Source organism: Pristiophorus japonicus, chromosome 3, assembly GCF_044704955.1.
Source record: "Pristiophorus japonicus isolate sPriJap1 chromosome 3, sPriJap1.hap1, whole genome shotgun sequence".
Taxonomy (NCBI): Eukaryota; Metazoa; Chordata; class Chondrichthyes; family Pristiophoridae; genus Pristiophorus; species Pristiophorus japonicus.
In genome coordinates, this window is record NC_091979.1 from 1562007 (window position 1) to 1577882 (window position 15876).

Below are 15876 nucleotides of genomic sequence, written 5' to 3' on the forward strand. Positions count from 1 at the left end.
TCTACACTGATAGGGAGGATAGGGGGATGGGGGGATTGGGGGGGGGGGGGGGATGAATACGTCGGTGGAGAGATAGTGCAGGCAGTAAGGCTCTAGTTTCCTGAGGCATTGGGACCGCTTCTGGGGGAGGTGGGACTGTACAGGCCGGACGGATTGCACCTCAACCAAGCCGGACCAATATCCTCGCGGGGGGGTGGGGTGGCTTTAAACTAGTTTGGCAGGGGGATGGGATCCTGAAAATAGATTCAGTAGAGAGGGGAGTAAAGCTGGAATTAAAAAGCAAAAATAAAGAAAGTGAGTTTGAAGGAGAGAGGAGACAAGCAGGAAAAAAAAAAAAAAGAAAAAAACAAATTTAAAGGCACTTTGTCTAAATGCACGTAGCATGAGTTGACGGCACAAATTGAGACAAATGTGTATGATCTTGTAGCCATCACAGAGACATGGTTGCAAGGTGACCAAGACTGAGAATTAAATATTCAGGGGTATTTGACAATTCGGAAGGACAGACAGAAAGGAAAAGGAGGTGGGGTAGCTTTACTGATAAAGGATGGAATCACTGCAATAGTGAGAAACGATATTAGCTCAAATGATCAGGATATTGAAAGTTTGGGTGAAGATAAGGAATAAAAAGGGGAAAAAGTCACTGGTAGGTGTAGTCTATAGGCCCCCGAACAGTAGCAACTCTGTTGGTTGGAGCATAAACCACGAAATAGTTGGGGCTTGTAAAGAGGGAACAGCAATAATCATGGGTGATTTTAACCTCCATATTGATTGGACAAATCAAATTGGTCAGGGTGGTATTGAGGAAGAGTTCATAGAGTGTATAAGGGAGCAGTATGTAACAGAACCAACCAGGGGGCAGGCTATCTTAGATCTGGTCCTGTGTAATGAGACAGGATTAATAAACAATCTCCTAGTAAAGGATCCCCCTTGGAATGAGTGATCATAGCATGATTAAATTTCAAATTCAAATGGAGGGTGAGAAAGTTGGATCTCGAACCAGCGTACTAAGCTTAAATAAAGGAGACTATGAAGATGAGGGCAGAGTTGGGTAAAGTGGACTGGGAAAATAGATTAAAGTGTAGGACGGTTGATGAACAGTGGTGTACATTTAAGGAGATATTTCACAACTCTCAAGAAAAATATATTCCAGTGAGGGGGGAAAGGGTGCAAGAGAAAAGATAGCCATCCGTGGCTAACTAAAGAAATAAAGGACGGTATCCAATTAAAAACAAGGCCATACAAAGTGGCCAAAACTAGTGGGAGGGCAGAAGATTGGGAAGCTTTTAAAAACAAGCAAAGAATGACTAAAAAAATGATTAAGGAAAGATAGATTATGAAAGTAAACTAGCACAAAATATAAAAACAGACAGCAAGAGTTTCTATAGGTATATAAAAAGGAAAAGAGTGGCTAAAGTAAATGCTGGTCCCTTAGAGGACGAGACCGGGAAATTAGTAATGGGGGAACATGGAGATGGCAGAAACTCTGAACAAATATTTTGTATCAGTCTTTACAGTCGAGGACACTAACAATATTCCAACAGTGGATAGTCAAGGGGCTATAGGGGGAGGAACTTAACACAATCACAATCACTAAGGAGGTGGTACTCAAAGATAATGGGACTAAAGGCAGATAATTCCCCTGGACCTGATGGCTTTCATCACAGGGCCTTAAGAGAAGTAGCGGCAGGGATTGTGGATGCATTGGTTGTAATTTACCAAAATTCCCTGGATTCTGGGGAGGTCCCAACAGATTGGAAACCTGCAAATGTAACGCCCTAATTTAAAAAAGGAGGCAGACAAAAAGCAGGAAACTATAGACCAGTTAGCCCAACATCTGTGGTTGGGAAAATGTTGGAGTCCATTATTAAAGAAGCAGTAGCAGGACATTTGGAAAAGCAAAATTCGGTCAGGCAGAGTCAGCATGGATTTATGAAGGGGAAGTCATGTTTGACAAATTTGCTGGAATTTGAGGATGTAATGAACAGGGTGGATGAAGAGGAACCAGGGGATGTGGTGTATTTGGACTTTCAGAAGGCATTTGACAAAGTCTCACATAAAAGGTTACTGCACAAGATAAAAGTTCACGGGGTTGGGGGTAATATATTAGCATGGATAGAGGATTGGCGAACTAACAGAAAACAGGGAGTCGGGATAAATGGTTCATTCTCTGGTTGGCAACCAGTAACTAGTGGGGTACCGCAGGGATCAGTGCTGGGTCCCCAACTATTTACAATCTATATTAACGACTTGGAAGAAGGGACTGAGTGTAACGTAGCCAAGTTTGCTGACGATACAACGATGGGAGGAAAAGCAATGTGAGAGGAGGACACAAAAAATCTGCAAAAAGGCTAAGTGAGCGGGCAAAAATTTGGCAGATGGAGTATAATGTTAGAAAGTATGACTTTGGCAGAAAAAAAAATCAAAGAGCAAGTTATTATTTAAATGGAGAAAGATTGCAAAGTGCCGCAGTACAGCAGGACCTGGGGGTACTTGTGCATGAAACACAAAAGGATAGTATGCAGGTACAGCAAGTGATCAGGAAGGCCAATGGTATCTTGGCCTTTATTGCAAAGTGGATGGAGTATAAAAGCAGGGAAGTCTTGTGACAGCTATATAAGGTATTGGTGAGGCCACACCCATTTAAAACTGAGATGAGGAGAAATTTCTTCTGAGGGTTGTAAATCTGTGGAATTCACTGCCTCAGAGAGCTATGGAAGCTGGGACATTGAATATATTTAAGACAGAGATAGACAGTTTCTTAACCGATACGGGGATAGGGGATTATGGGGAGTGGGCAGGGAAATGGAGCCGAGTCCATGATCGGATCAGCCATGATCTTATTAAATGGCGGAGCATGCTCGAGGGGCCGTATGGCCTACTCCTGCTCCTATTTCTTATGTTCTTATGTAACAATATTTCCCCTTTATCTCACCCTCTGATTATTTTCCCGATGATCTGAGATCTCTGTGATGGTGTAACCTTCCCAATTGCTGGGAGCACAGGTGAATTATCGCCGTGAACGCAGGATAAAGGAGATACCTCTGCATACAGCATCTTCAGGAACTCGATCAGGTTGGTCAGATATTCCAGCTTGGATTCCAGCTCCACCTTCTGAAAATAGGCCTCGTCCACTTCCTGGCAAAATGTTTTTGGGAAGACAAGAAACAGTGAGACTTTAGGTGACAAGAGGCAATTGTTTTGAACGTTTGTGTAACATCAGGAAGGTTAGGGTCCGATATTGCCCGTCTATAAGGTCACGGGTCGGTGAGGGCTGGCCGCCAAGTTGCCGCCATTTTGAACTTTGCCGACGGTACTTTTGGAGCGGTGTAGGTCGTACCTCGCCCGTTTCCCCGAGCACGGCCTTTAACCGAAGAGGAGGGGCTTGTGATGTACCAGCACAATGACCTCATCAGCCTTGCCCCCACATTGCCCTGCCCCGACACCACTCCTCCCCGAGTGCCGAATTTCTGCCGATTGGCCACCCCTCGCATTGGGGCGGACGGAACTCAGACGGTCAGTGCGACTTGTTTCGGGCAGAGTCCCGCACTCCACCCAAGGTCTCGTGCCCGCTTGATCGACACGCTACCCATCACCTTCAACACTCGCCCCCTCTCCCACCCTCAACACTCACTCCCTCCACCACCGGCGCCCCCTGGCTGCAGTGTGTACCATCTACAAGATGCACTGCAGCAACTCGCCAAGGCTTCTTCGGCAGCACCTCCCAAACCCGTGACCTCTACCACCTGGAAGGACAAGGGCAGCAGGCGCATGGGAACACCATCACCTCCACGTTCCCCTCCCAGTCACACACCATCCTGACTGGGAAATATATCGGCCGTTCCTCCATCGTCGCTGGGTCACAATCCTGGAACCCCCTCCCTAACAGCACTGTGGGAGCACCTTCACCACACGGACTGCAGCGGTTCAAGGCGGCTCACCACCACCTTCCCAGGGGGCAGTGAGGGGCGGGCTATAACTGCCGGCCTGGCCAGCGATGCCCACATCCCGAGAATTAATTAAAAAATGGATCTAGAATTAATGATGTTTTCTGTGAATTGGTTTTATATTCACTGTCCTATGAGACAAGACATAAGAACATAAGAAATAGCAGGAGTCGGCCATTCGAGCATTTAATACGATCATGGCTGATCTGATCATGGACTCAGCTCCACTTAACCCTTTACTCCTTTAACCGCTCAAAAATCTGTCTGTCTCCACCTTAAACACATCCTTGGAGTTCACTGCCCAGCTTAATTGACCTCGACCTTAGCAACATCAAAGGGCCCTGTTTTACCGTGACAGTTCTGCAAGTGGGGTAACAAGCCACACAATTCACACCCGTCCCACTTCAGAACGGGCTGTTCCTGAATCTCAGGGCCAGCTTCCTGCAGGTTTATGGTGTTCATGTCGTAAATGGCATCCAAATTTTAATTTGTTTTTCTTTATTCGTTCCTGGGATGTGGGCATCGCTGGCAAGGATGGCATTCATTGCCCATCCCTAGTCGCCACGGAAACGTGGTAAGCTGCCTTAAACAACGGAGTGCCTCGCTGGGCCATTTAAGTGGGATGTTAAGAGCCAACCACATCGCTGTGGGTCTGGAGTCACCTGTAGGCCAGACCAGGTAAGGGCGGCAGAGTTCCTTCCCCAAAGGGTGTTAGTGAACCGGGGGGTTGGGCTTTTACAACAATCATGGTCACCATTACGGACACTAGTTCTTAATCCCAGATTTATTTAATTCACTGAATTTCAATTCCCTCAGCTGCCCTGGGAGATCTGAACTCATGTCTCTGGATTACTGGTCCAGTCAAACTCGAAACCAAATCTAGCTCACTGGCAGCGCGTTGTGCATTTAAGACATGTTTAAAAAACCTCATACTCCTGGAAGGAAACACACACACACACACTTGCAGGTTTTCTGGCCGTCCCTTTGATCACAGCCTGACCCGAGGAACCACCAACCGAGCCTCCCTACCCGCGGATAATACGGTCTCTGCCACAACAGCCAACCATAACATGGTCCTTTCAATAAACGAACAACAAACCCACTCACGCATCAAACTCACTGCGAGCCAACGTTCACCTTCCAATCAGCAAGATTTGGTTTCAAGTTTCATAATTAATCTGAAGGACAATTCCAAATATTCCACCTTTGGGCTGCCATTTGAAAAAAAGACTTGAATTTATATCGCTCCTTTCATGACCACCCGACTACCCAAAGTGTTTGCGGGGTTCAGGCACAGCGGAGGAGAGAGAAGATCGGGGCGGAGGAGCGGCGAATGGGAGGGTATGGGGCCCAGGAGAGGCGAGGGCCCAGGGGCAGCACGATATGTGGGCGCACTGGGTCCGTGCAGCAGAGCAGGTCTCCAGTCGTCCTGGTTAACCCTTGCCCCTGGACCAAGACCTCGCTCTGTCAAGCCCCGTGTGGTGGCTGGTGTACAACGGTCACCCCACGTTAAAACAATCCACCCACCGGGATCTTCCACCCCTGGAGTTCAGGATCTGGAATATAGGTCCTTCATTGAAACCTCTGAACTCATCCCTTGGTGTGGGAGCAAGTGGTCCTCGTTCCATGATGACTCGTCCAGTAACCACTATTTACCGTACCCCACATTACATGATTAATACGGGTTCATATTTACTTTATTTTTTATTTTTTATTTTTTTAAAAAGGAAAGTGAATTGACAGCAGTTCTTGGAACCGTGCAGGGGGGGGGTCGGAGAGTCAGGACGTCCCGAATTGGGGCCGATGTTCACCACTCATTTCCCAGTACGTGCTCCTGAGGCCTTGTACACCCAGACCGTGCACACCCAGGCCTCGTGCACACCCAGGCCTCGTGCACACCCAGGCCTCGTGCACACCCAGGCCGCCTACAGTCAGATCCTTGGATTGTCTACCAACCTTTTTCAGGATCACAAATTCATTCTCCAGTGCCGTACGCGTGTTAATCTCGTCCTCATACTTCCCTTTGAAGTCTTCGACCATTTGGTGTGTCTGTGCGATCTGCACCTTCAGCTTTTCCTTCTCCCTCTCCAGGTCGATCAACTGTTGCCTCAGTTTGTTGCAGAACAAATTGACGATTTTGTCGGCGTTTGACTTGTACGTGTCGGTCTGCTGCAGAAGGTCCCATCGTGTTTCCAGCACCTTGTTCTCCTGCTCTAACTTACGGACCTGGCGACACAAAGCGGGAGAAAAATAATCACCCAAAGGTGGTTAACCCTTCATTGCCCGTCAAAGGGGCACATCAAGTTACTCGGTCATCTCAAACCCACTGGACGGAAGCCTTTGGCTGTGACCTCGGCTTCGAGGCAGGACACGATCCAGGCACACCCAGCAAAGGCCCCTCATTAACATCTGGGGAATTGTGCAAAAGTTGGAAGAGTCACAGACTGAGGTAGTCACACAATGTGAGAGCTGTGGCTCAGTGGGCAGCACTCTTGTCTGAGTCAGAAGGTTGTGGGTTCGAACCCCACTCCGGAGACTCGAGCACAAAATAATCTAGGCTGACACTCCCGGTACAGTACTGAGGGAGTGCTGCACTGTCGGAGGGGCAGTACTGAGGGAGCGCCGCACTGTCGGAGGGGGCAGTCTTTCAGATGAGACATTAAACAGAGGTTCCATCTGCTCTCATATGGTTGTAAAAGATCCCACGGCCACTATTTGACTAAGAGCAGGGGAGTTATCCCCGGTGTCCTGGCCAATATTTATCCCTCGAACAACATCACTGAAATAGATTGTCTCGTCATCAGGATGTTGCTGTGTGTGGGAGCTTGCGGTGTGCAAATTGGCTGCCGTGTTTCCCACATTACAACAGTGAAAGAAAGACTTGCATTTATCATCATCAGCACCATAGGCTGTCCCTCAGAATCAAGGAAGACTTGCCTCCACTCCTGCAGTGAGTCCTTAGGTGACTGAACAGTCCAATACGGGAATTACAGTCTCTGTCACAGGTGGGACACAGTAGTTGAGGGAAGGGGAGGGTGGGACAGGTTTGCCGCACACTCCTTCCGCTGCCTGCGCTTGGTTTCTGCATGCTCTCAGCGATGAAACATAGAAAATAGGTGCAGGAGTAGGCCATTCAGCCCTTCGAGCCTGCATCACCATTCAATGAGTTCATGGCTGAACATGCAACTTCAGTACCCCATTCCTGCTTTCTCACCATACCCCTTGATCCCCCAAGTAGTAAGGACTACATCTAACTCCTTTTTGAATATATTTAGTGAATTGGCCTCAACAACTTTCTGTGGTAGAGAATTCCACAGGTTCACCACTCTCTGGGTGAAGACGTTTCTCCTCATCTCGGTCCTAAATGGCTTACCCCTTATCCTTAGACTGTGACCTCTGGTTCTGGACTTCCCCAACATTGGGAACATTATTCCTGCATCTAATCTGTCTAAACCCGTCAGAATTTTAAACGTTTCTATGAGATCCCCTCTCATTCTTCTGAACTCCAGTGAATACAAGCCCAGTTGATCCAGTCTTTCTTGATATGTCAGTCCCGCCATCCCAGGAATCAGTCTGGTCAACCCAGATGTCAGTGGGGATGTTGCATTTTATCAAGGAAGCTTTGAGGGTGTCCTTGTAACGTTTTCTCTTCCCACCTGGGGCTCACTTGCCGTGTCAAAGCCCCCCAAGTAGAGCACTTGTTTTTGGAATCCCGTGTCGGACATACGGACAATGTGGCCTGCCCAGCGGAGCTCAGCGAGTGTGGTCAGTGCTTCGATGCTGGGGATGTTGGCCTGAGCGAGAACACTGATGTTGGTGCGTCTATCCGGTCAATGGATTTGCAGGATCTTGTGGAGGCAGCGCTGGGCGGAATCTGCATTGCGACTCTGGGAGGAGCTCTTCAGCCACTGGGAGGAGGCGATTGAGGAGGATTCTTGCGATGACTTTCCCTGTGGTCGACAGCAGGGAGATTCCTCTGCAGTTAACGCAGTCGGACTGGTCACCTTTCCTGAAGCTGTTTCACGATTACGGCCTCTCTGAGATCCCCAGCATGCTCTCCTCCAGATAAGAGAAATGAGGTCATGGATCCACATCAATAGTGCTTTAGTGCTTCGGTGGGGATTCTATCTGCTCCCGATACCTTGTTGTCCATCAGTTGTTGGATGGCCTTTTCTACCTCGTGCCGGGCTGGGGTTGGGCTGAGGTGGAGGCGGGTAGCATGCTGCGGGATGGAGTCGAGGACACTCACGTCGAAGACAGAGTCTTGGTTAGGGAGATCTTCGAAGTGATCCTTCCAGTGGGCCCTGACTGCCTCCCTGTCCTTGATAAGCACCTCTCCGTTCTTGGCCAGCAGTGGGGTAGGACCTTGGGTGCTTGGACTGTAGGTGGTCTTGACTGTGTTAAAGGACCCTCGCATGTCGTGGTTGTCGGCTAGTTGCTGGATGTCCTGCACTTTCTCCACCCACCATCTATTCTTTAGGTTGGGAGTTTTGTGTTGTACCTCGATCTTCAGGCGCCTTTAGAGCTGCTTTCTTGTCCTCGAGTTGTGTTGCTGCTCCCAGTTCAAGAATGCCTTGCGCCTTATTAGCTCCTGGATCTCCTGGTTGTTCTCATCGAACCAGTCTTGGTGTTTCCTGGTCGAGTGACCGAGCGTCTCTTCGCAGGTGCTAATAGGGAGGTCGTGAGGGCAGACCACTGCGGACACTCTGTGTCTCGGGGTCACTGGGAGTCGGCAGGATGGTTGTGAGACGCTGGCTGAATAGGGCTTTCTTAGCAGGGTCTTTGAGTGCTCCAGCATTAATTTTCCTGCGGCATGTTTCTGTTGCCGTCGCTGTTTTGGGGCTACATTGATGGAGATGATGGAGCGGATTAGACGGTGGTCCGTCCAGCAGTCGGCAGCTCCTGTCATGGCGCGGGTGATGCGTACGTCCTTGTGGTCCCTCGCTCGGGCGATGACGTAGTTGAGCAGATGCCAGTGCTTGGAGCGGGCGGGTAAGTGGAGCCGAGTCCACGGCCAGATCAGCCATGATCTTGTTGAATGGCGGAGCAGGCTCGAGGGGCTAGATGGCCTGCTCCTGTTCCTAATTCTTATGTTCTTGGAGCGAGGGTGTTGCATTTATATAGCGCCTTTCATGACCGCCCGACGTCTCAAAGCGCTTTACAGCCAATGAAGTACTTTGAGTGTAGTCACTGTTGCAATGTGGGAAACGCGCAGTGACTACACATCAAGCAGTAATTGGCTGTAAGGCGCTCGGAGGTGGGGAGCAGTGCACTCAGGAAAACTGGCGTCCTGGTAAAGAAGCTGGTGGTTCACGGAGCTCCGAGCCACACGGTAGGGCCAGGGCCACTCGCCCTGCTTGCCGTTGCTATACCTTTGCAGACCAGTAGATGTCAGTGACGGTTCAGGTGTGTCCACAATGACTGGTTTCTGTTTGACGTGACAGGCTATGCAGCCGGTATCCTGGGGCATTTAGCTTCATACCAACAGTTCAATAACCCCCTCCCTGCTGGATGCCCATCAATTAACCGAGAGAGAGTGCAGAGGACATTTACCAGGATGTTGCCAGGACTGGAGGAAAGATTGGATAGGCTGGGGTTGTTTTCTTTGGAACCGAGGAGGCTGAGGGGAGACCTTATTGAGGTGTATAGAATTATGAGGGGCCTGGATAGAGTGGATAGGAAGGACCTGTTTCCCTTAACAGCCAGGGGGCATAGATTTAAAGTAATTGGGGGGGGGGGGGAGGTTTAGAGGGGATTTGAGGGGAACTTTCTTCACCCAGAGGGTGGTGGGGGTCTGGAACTCACGGCCTGAAAGGGTGGTAGAGGCAGAAACCTTCATCTCATTTAAAAAGTACCTGGATGTGTATCTGAAGTGCTGTAACCTACAGGGCTACGGACCGAGAGCGGGAAAGTGGGATTAGGCTGGGTAGCTGTTGGTCAGCCGGTGCGGACACGATGGGCTGAATAGCCTCCTTCCATGGTGTAAATTTCTGTGATTCTATGAACCTCTTTCAGCCCCACAACCCCCCCCCCCGAGATCTCTGCGCTCCTCCAATTCTGCCCTCTTAAGCATCTCCGATTTAATCGCTCTACCATTGCCGGCCGTGCCTTCAGCTGTCTGGGCCCCAAGGTCTGGAACTCCCTCCCTAAACCTCTCCGCCTCTCCGCCTCTTCTCTTTCAGGAACCTCCTTAAAACCTACCTCTTTGACCAATCTTCTGGTCACCTGCCCCAATATCTCCTCCTTTGGCTGGGGTCCAGTTTTGCTCCTGTGAAGTGCCTTAGGATGTTTGACAACTTTAAATGGGCTGTATAAACTTTAAATGGGCTGTATAAACACAGGTTGTTGATGAACACAGTAACTGTCACTGGGCTACAGGTTCCACGGTCGACAGGTGCTGTCGCCCGAAGAACCTCTTGCTATGCTGTAATATCCCTCCTAAGCAGTGATTGTGGGCAGGCTATTTGACCTGGGAGGCATCACAATTACAGTACAGTAGGCACCTCAAGTCGCTGGAGAAATACCACCAACGATGTATCCGCAAGATCCTACAAACCCCCTGGGAGGAAGACGCACCAACATTAGCATCCTCGACCTGGCCAACATCCCCGGCATCGAAGCACTGACCACACTCGATCAGCTCCGCTGGGCAGGCCACATAGTTCGCCTGTCAGACACGAGACTCCCAAAGCAAGCGCTCTACTCGGAACTCCTTCACGGCAAATGAGCCAAAGGTGGGCAGAGGAAACGTTACAAGGACACCCTCAAAGCCTCCCTGATAAAGTGCAATATCCCCACTGACACCTGGGAGTCCCTAACCAAAGACCGCCCTAAGTGGAGGAAGTGCATCCAGGAGGGCGCTGAGAACCTCGAGTCTCGTCGCCGAGAGCATGCAGCAACCAAGCGCAGGCAGCGGAAGGAGCGTGCGGCAAACCAGTCCCACCCTCCCCTTCCCTCAACCACTGTCTGTCCCACCTGTGACAGGGACTGTGGCTCCCGTATTGGACTGTTCAGTCACCTGAGGACTCACTTTTAGAGTGGAAGCAAGTCTTCCTCGATTCCGAGGCACTGCCTATGATGATGATGATGATGAGACCATGGGAGGTATCACAATTACACCCAAATCTAACGTCCTGCTGCAATTATATAGTTCCCTGGTGAGACCACACCTGGAGTATTGTGTACAGTGTCAGTCTCCTTACCTAAGGAAGGATATACTTGCCATAGAGGGAGTGCAATGAAGGTTCACCAGACTGATTCCTGGGATGGGGGGGATGTCCTATGAGGAGAGATTGAGCAGACTAGGCCGATATTCTCTGGAGTTTAGAAGAATGAGAGGTGATCTCATTGAAACATACAACATTCTCACAGGGCTTGACAGGGTAGATGCAGGGAGGGTATTTCCCCCGGGGCTGGGGGAGTCTAGAACCAGGGGTCACAGTCTCAGGATAAGGGGTTGACCATTTAGGACTGAGATGAGGAGAAATTTCTTCACTCAGAGGGTGGTGAATCTCTGGAATTCTCTGCCCCAGAGGGCTGTGGAGGCTCAGTCTTTGAGTATATTCAAGACAGAGATCGCTAGATTGTTGGATATCAAGGGATATGGGGATAGTGCGAGTTGAGGTCGGAGATCAGCCGTGATCTCATTGAATGGCGGGGCAGGCTCGAGGGGCCGAATGGCCGACTCCTGCTCCTATTTCTTGTTCTTATCTGTGATGCTGATGACTGCACATGCACACACTCTCCAGCAGGGGTCAAAAGAACATAGGAACATAAGAAATAGGAGCAGGAGTCGGCCATTCGGCCCCTCGAGCCTGCTCCGCCATTCAATAAGATCATGGCTCCACTTCCCCACCCGCTCCCCATATCCCTTATCGCTCAAAAATCTGTCTATCTCCGCCTTAAATTTATTCAATGTCCCAGCTTCCACAGCTCTCTGGGGCAGAGAATTCTACAGATTTACAACCCTCCGAGAGAAGACATTTCTCCTCATCTCAGTTTTAAATGGGCGACCCCTTATTCTAAGACTATGACCTCTCGTTTTAGTTTCCCCTATGAGTGAAAATATCCTCTTTGCATCTACCTTGTCGAGCCCCCTCATTATCTTATGTTTCAATAAGATAGAAACATAGAAACAGAAAAAAGGTGCAGGAGTAGGCCATTCGGCCCTTCGAGCCTGCACCACCATTCAATAAGATCATGGCTGATCATTCCCTCAGTACCCCTTTCCTGCTTTCTCTCCATACCCCTTGATCCCTTTAGCTGAAAGGGCCATATCTAACTCTCTCTTGAATATATCCAATGAACTGGCATCAACAACTCTCTGCGGTAGGGAATTTCACAGGTTAACAACTCTCTGAGTGAAGAAGTTTCTCCTCATCTCAGTCCTAAATGGTCTACCCCTTATCCCAAGACTGTGTCCTCTGGTTCTGGAATTCCCCAACATCGGGAACATTCTACCCGCATCTAACCTGTCCCGTCCCGTCAGAATTTTATGTTTCTATGAGATCCCCTCTCATCCTGCTAAACTCCAATGTATAAAGGCCCAGTTGATCCAGTCTCTCCTCATATGTCAGTCCAGCCATCCCGGGAATCAGCCTGGTGAACCTTCGCTGCACTCCCTCAATAGCAAGAATGTCCTTCCTCAGATTAGGAGACCAAAACTGAACACAATATTCCAGGTGAGGCCTCACCAAGGCCCTGTACAACTGCAGTAAGACCTCCCTGCTCCTATACTCAAATCCCCTAGCTATGAAGGTCAACATACCATTTGCCTTTTTCACCGCCTGCTGTACCTGCGTGCCAACTTTCAATGACTGATGAACCATGACACCCAGGTCTCGTTGCACCTCCCCTTTTCCTAATCTGCCACCATTCAGATAATATTCTGTCTTCACGTTTTTACCCCCAAAGTGGATAACCTCACATTTATCCACATTATACTGCATCTGCCATGCATTTGCCCACTCACCTAACCAAGACACCCTGCAGCCTCTTAGCATCCTCCTCACACTGCCACCCAGTTTAGTGTCATCTGCAAACTTGGAGATATTACATCAATGATTTAGATGATGGAATTGAGTGTATGTTATAAATAGCTGGGGTCCCAGCACTGAGCCCTGCGGTACCCCACTAGTCACTGCCTGCCATTCCGAAAAGTACCCGTTTATCTTGACTCTCTGCTTCCTGTCTGCCAACCAGTTTTCTATCCATGTCAGTACATTACCCCCCTCACCTGTGCTTTGATGTTGCACACCAATCTCGTGTGGGACCTTGTCAAAAGCCTTTTGAAAGTCCAAATACACCACATCCACTGGTTCTCCCTTGTCCACTCTACTAGTGACATCCTCAAAAAATTCCAGAAAATTGTCAAGCATGATTTCCCTTTCATAAATCCATGCTGACTGAATCCATTCTTCTGAACTCCAATGTGTATAGGCCCAACCTACTCAACCTATCCTCATAAGTCAACCTCCTCATCTCTGGAATCAACTTAGCGAACCTTCTCTGAACAGCCTCCAATGCAAGTATATCCTTCCTTAAATACGGAGACCAAAACTGCACGCAGTATTCCAGGTGTGGCCTCACCAATACCCTGTACAGTTGTAGCAGGACTTCTCTGCTTTTATACTCCATCCCCTTTGCAATAAAGACCATTTGCCTTCCTGATCACTTGCTGTACCTGCATGCTATCCTTTTGTGTTTCATGCACAAGGACCCCCAGGTCCCTCGGTACTGCAACACTTTAGAATTTAAATGTAGAAAAATTGCATTTTGTTTTTCTATTATTTCTGCCAAAGTGGACAACCTCACATTTTCCCACATTATACTCTATCTGCCAAATTTTTACCCACTCACTTAGCCTGTCTGTATCCCTTTGTAGATGTTTTGTGTCCTCCTCACAATTTACTTTCCCATCCATCTTTGTATCATCAGCAAACTTGGTTACATGACACTCGGTCCCTTCATCCAAGTCATTAATATAGGTTGTAAATAGTTGGGGTCCCAGCACCGATCCCTGCGGCACCCCACTAGTTACCGTTTGCCAACCCAAAAATGAACCATTTACTCTCAAATGACTCTCTGTTTTCTGTTAGTTAGCCAATCCTCTATCCGTGTTAATATATTACCCCCAACCCCGTGAACTTTTAACTTGTGCAGTAACCTTTTATGTGGCACCTTGTCAAATGCCTTCTGGAAATCCAAATACACCACATCCACTGATTCCCCTTTATCCACCCTGTTCATTACATCCTCAAAGAACTCCAGCAAATTTGTCAAATATGATTTCCCTTTCATTAAACCACGCTGACTCCAGGTTCCCCCTGGAGTCCGGCCCGGTTCTCCCTGGAGTCTGGCCCGGTTCCCCCTGGAGTCCAGGCTGATGTGGCCCTGGTCAGCGGTGGAACTGCTTGAATGGGACTCACCATCAAAATCCCAGAAACAGATTGTCTGGTCATGATCACATTGGGATCTTGCCGTGCGCAAATTGGCTGCCGCTTAAAAATACCTTATTGGCTGTAAAGCGCTTTGGGACGTCCTGAGGTCATGAAAGGCGCTATAGAAATGCAGGTCCTTTTTCAGCGTCTAAGTAAAATAGGGAGTGTTACATAGAACATGCAGCACAGACAGGCAATTGGGCCCAACTAGTCTGTGCCGGGGTTTATTCTCCACACAGCCTCCTCCTATTCCCTCTACCTCACCACAGCTCTCCACCGTATCTTACTATCCCCTATTCTATCATGTACTTTTGAAAGCAACTAACCTACTTCCTGGTGAGCTGGGAGGTTTGCCACAGGTGTAGCTAGCCACTGAGGCAGGCAGAAAGCAGGAAACTATAGACCAGTTAGCCCAACATCTGTCGTTGGGAAAATGCTGGAGTCCATTATTAAGGAAATTGTAGCAGGACATTTGGAAAAGCAAAATTCAATCAATCAATCAGAATCAGCATGGTTTGACAAATTTGCTGAAGTTCTTTGAGCATGTAATGAACAGGGTGGATAAAGGGGAACCAGTGGAGGGGGGGGGGGGCCCAGGGTTGGGGGGGGGGGGGTCCAGGGTTGGGGGGTCCAGGGTTGGGGGGGGGGGGGTCCAGGGTTGGGGGGGGGGGGGTCCAGGGTTGGGGGGGGGGGGGGGGTCCAGGGTTGGGGGGGGGGGGGGGGTCCAGGGTTGGGGGGGGTCCGGTGGGTCCAGGGTTGGGGGGGGGGTCCGGGGTTTGGGGGTCCGGTGTTGGGGGGGGGTCCGGTGTTGGGGGGGGTCCGGTGTTGGGGGGGGTCCGGGGTTTGGAGGGTCCAGTGTTGGGGGGGGGGGGGTCCGGTGTTGGGGGGGGGGGGGGTCCGGTGTTGGGGGGGGGGTCCGGTGTTGGGGGGGGGGGTCCGGTGTTGGGGGGGGGTCCGGTGTTGGGGGGGGGGGTCCGGTGTTGGGGGGGGGGTCCGGTGTTGGGGGGGGGGGTCCGGTGTTGGGGGGGGGGGTCCGGTGTTGGGGGGGGGGTCCGGTGTTGGGGGGGGGGGGTCCGGTGTTGGGGGGGGGGGTCCGGTGTTGGGGGGGGGGGTCCGGTGTTGGGGGGGGTCCGGTGTTGGGGGGGGGTCCGGTGTTGGGGGGGGGGTCCGGTGTTGGGGGTCCAGGGTTTGGAGGGTCCGGTGTTGGGGGGGTCCAGTGTTGGGGGGGTTCCGGGGTTTGGAGGGTCCGGTGTTGGGGGGGTTCCGGGGTTTGGAGGGTCCGGTGTTAGGGGGGGGTCCGGTGTTGGGGGGGGGTCCAGGGTTTGGGGGTCCGGTGTTGGGGGGGTTCCGGGGTTTGGAGGGTCCGGTGTTGGGGGGGGGGGTCCGGTGTTGGGGGGGGGGGTCCGGTGTTGGGGGGGGGGGGGTCCGGTGTTTGGAGGGTCCGGTGTTGGGGGGTCCAGGGTTTGGAGGGTCCGGTGTTGGGGGGGTTC

The 15876-nt window shown here is 50.4% G+C and overlaps 1 protein-coding gene across 1 annotated transcript in view; it reads right to left on the minus strand.

Moving 5' to 3' along the window:
* LOC139259625 (keratin, type II cytoskeletal 8-like) overlaps positions 1 to 15876 on the minus strand; it is a 32608-nt gene that overhangs the window by 16260 nt on the left and 472 nt on the right. The window contains exons 2-3 of the mRNA XM_070875123.1: positions 5904 to 6173; positions 3043 to 3138 (exon numbers count right to left, since the gene is read on the minus strand). Coding sequence (XP_070731224.1) covers positions 3043 to 3138; positions 5904 to 6173 — 366 coding nt within the window. The remainder of the gene's footprint in view (positions 1 to 3042; positions 3139 to 5903; positions 6174 to 15876) is intronic.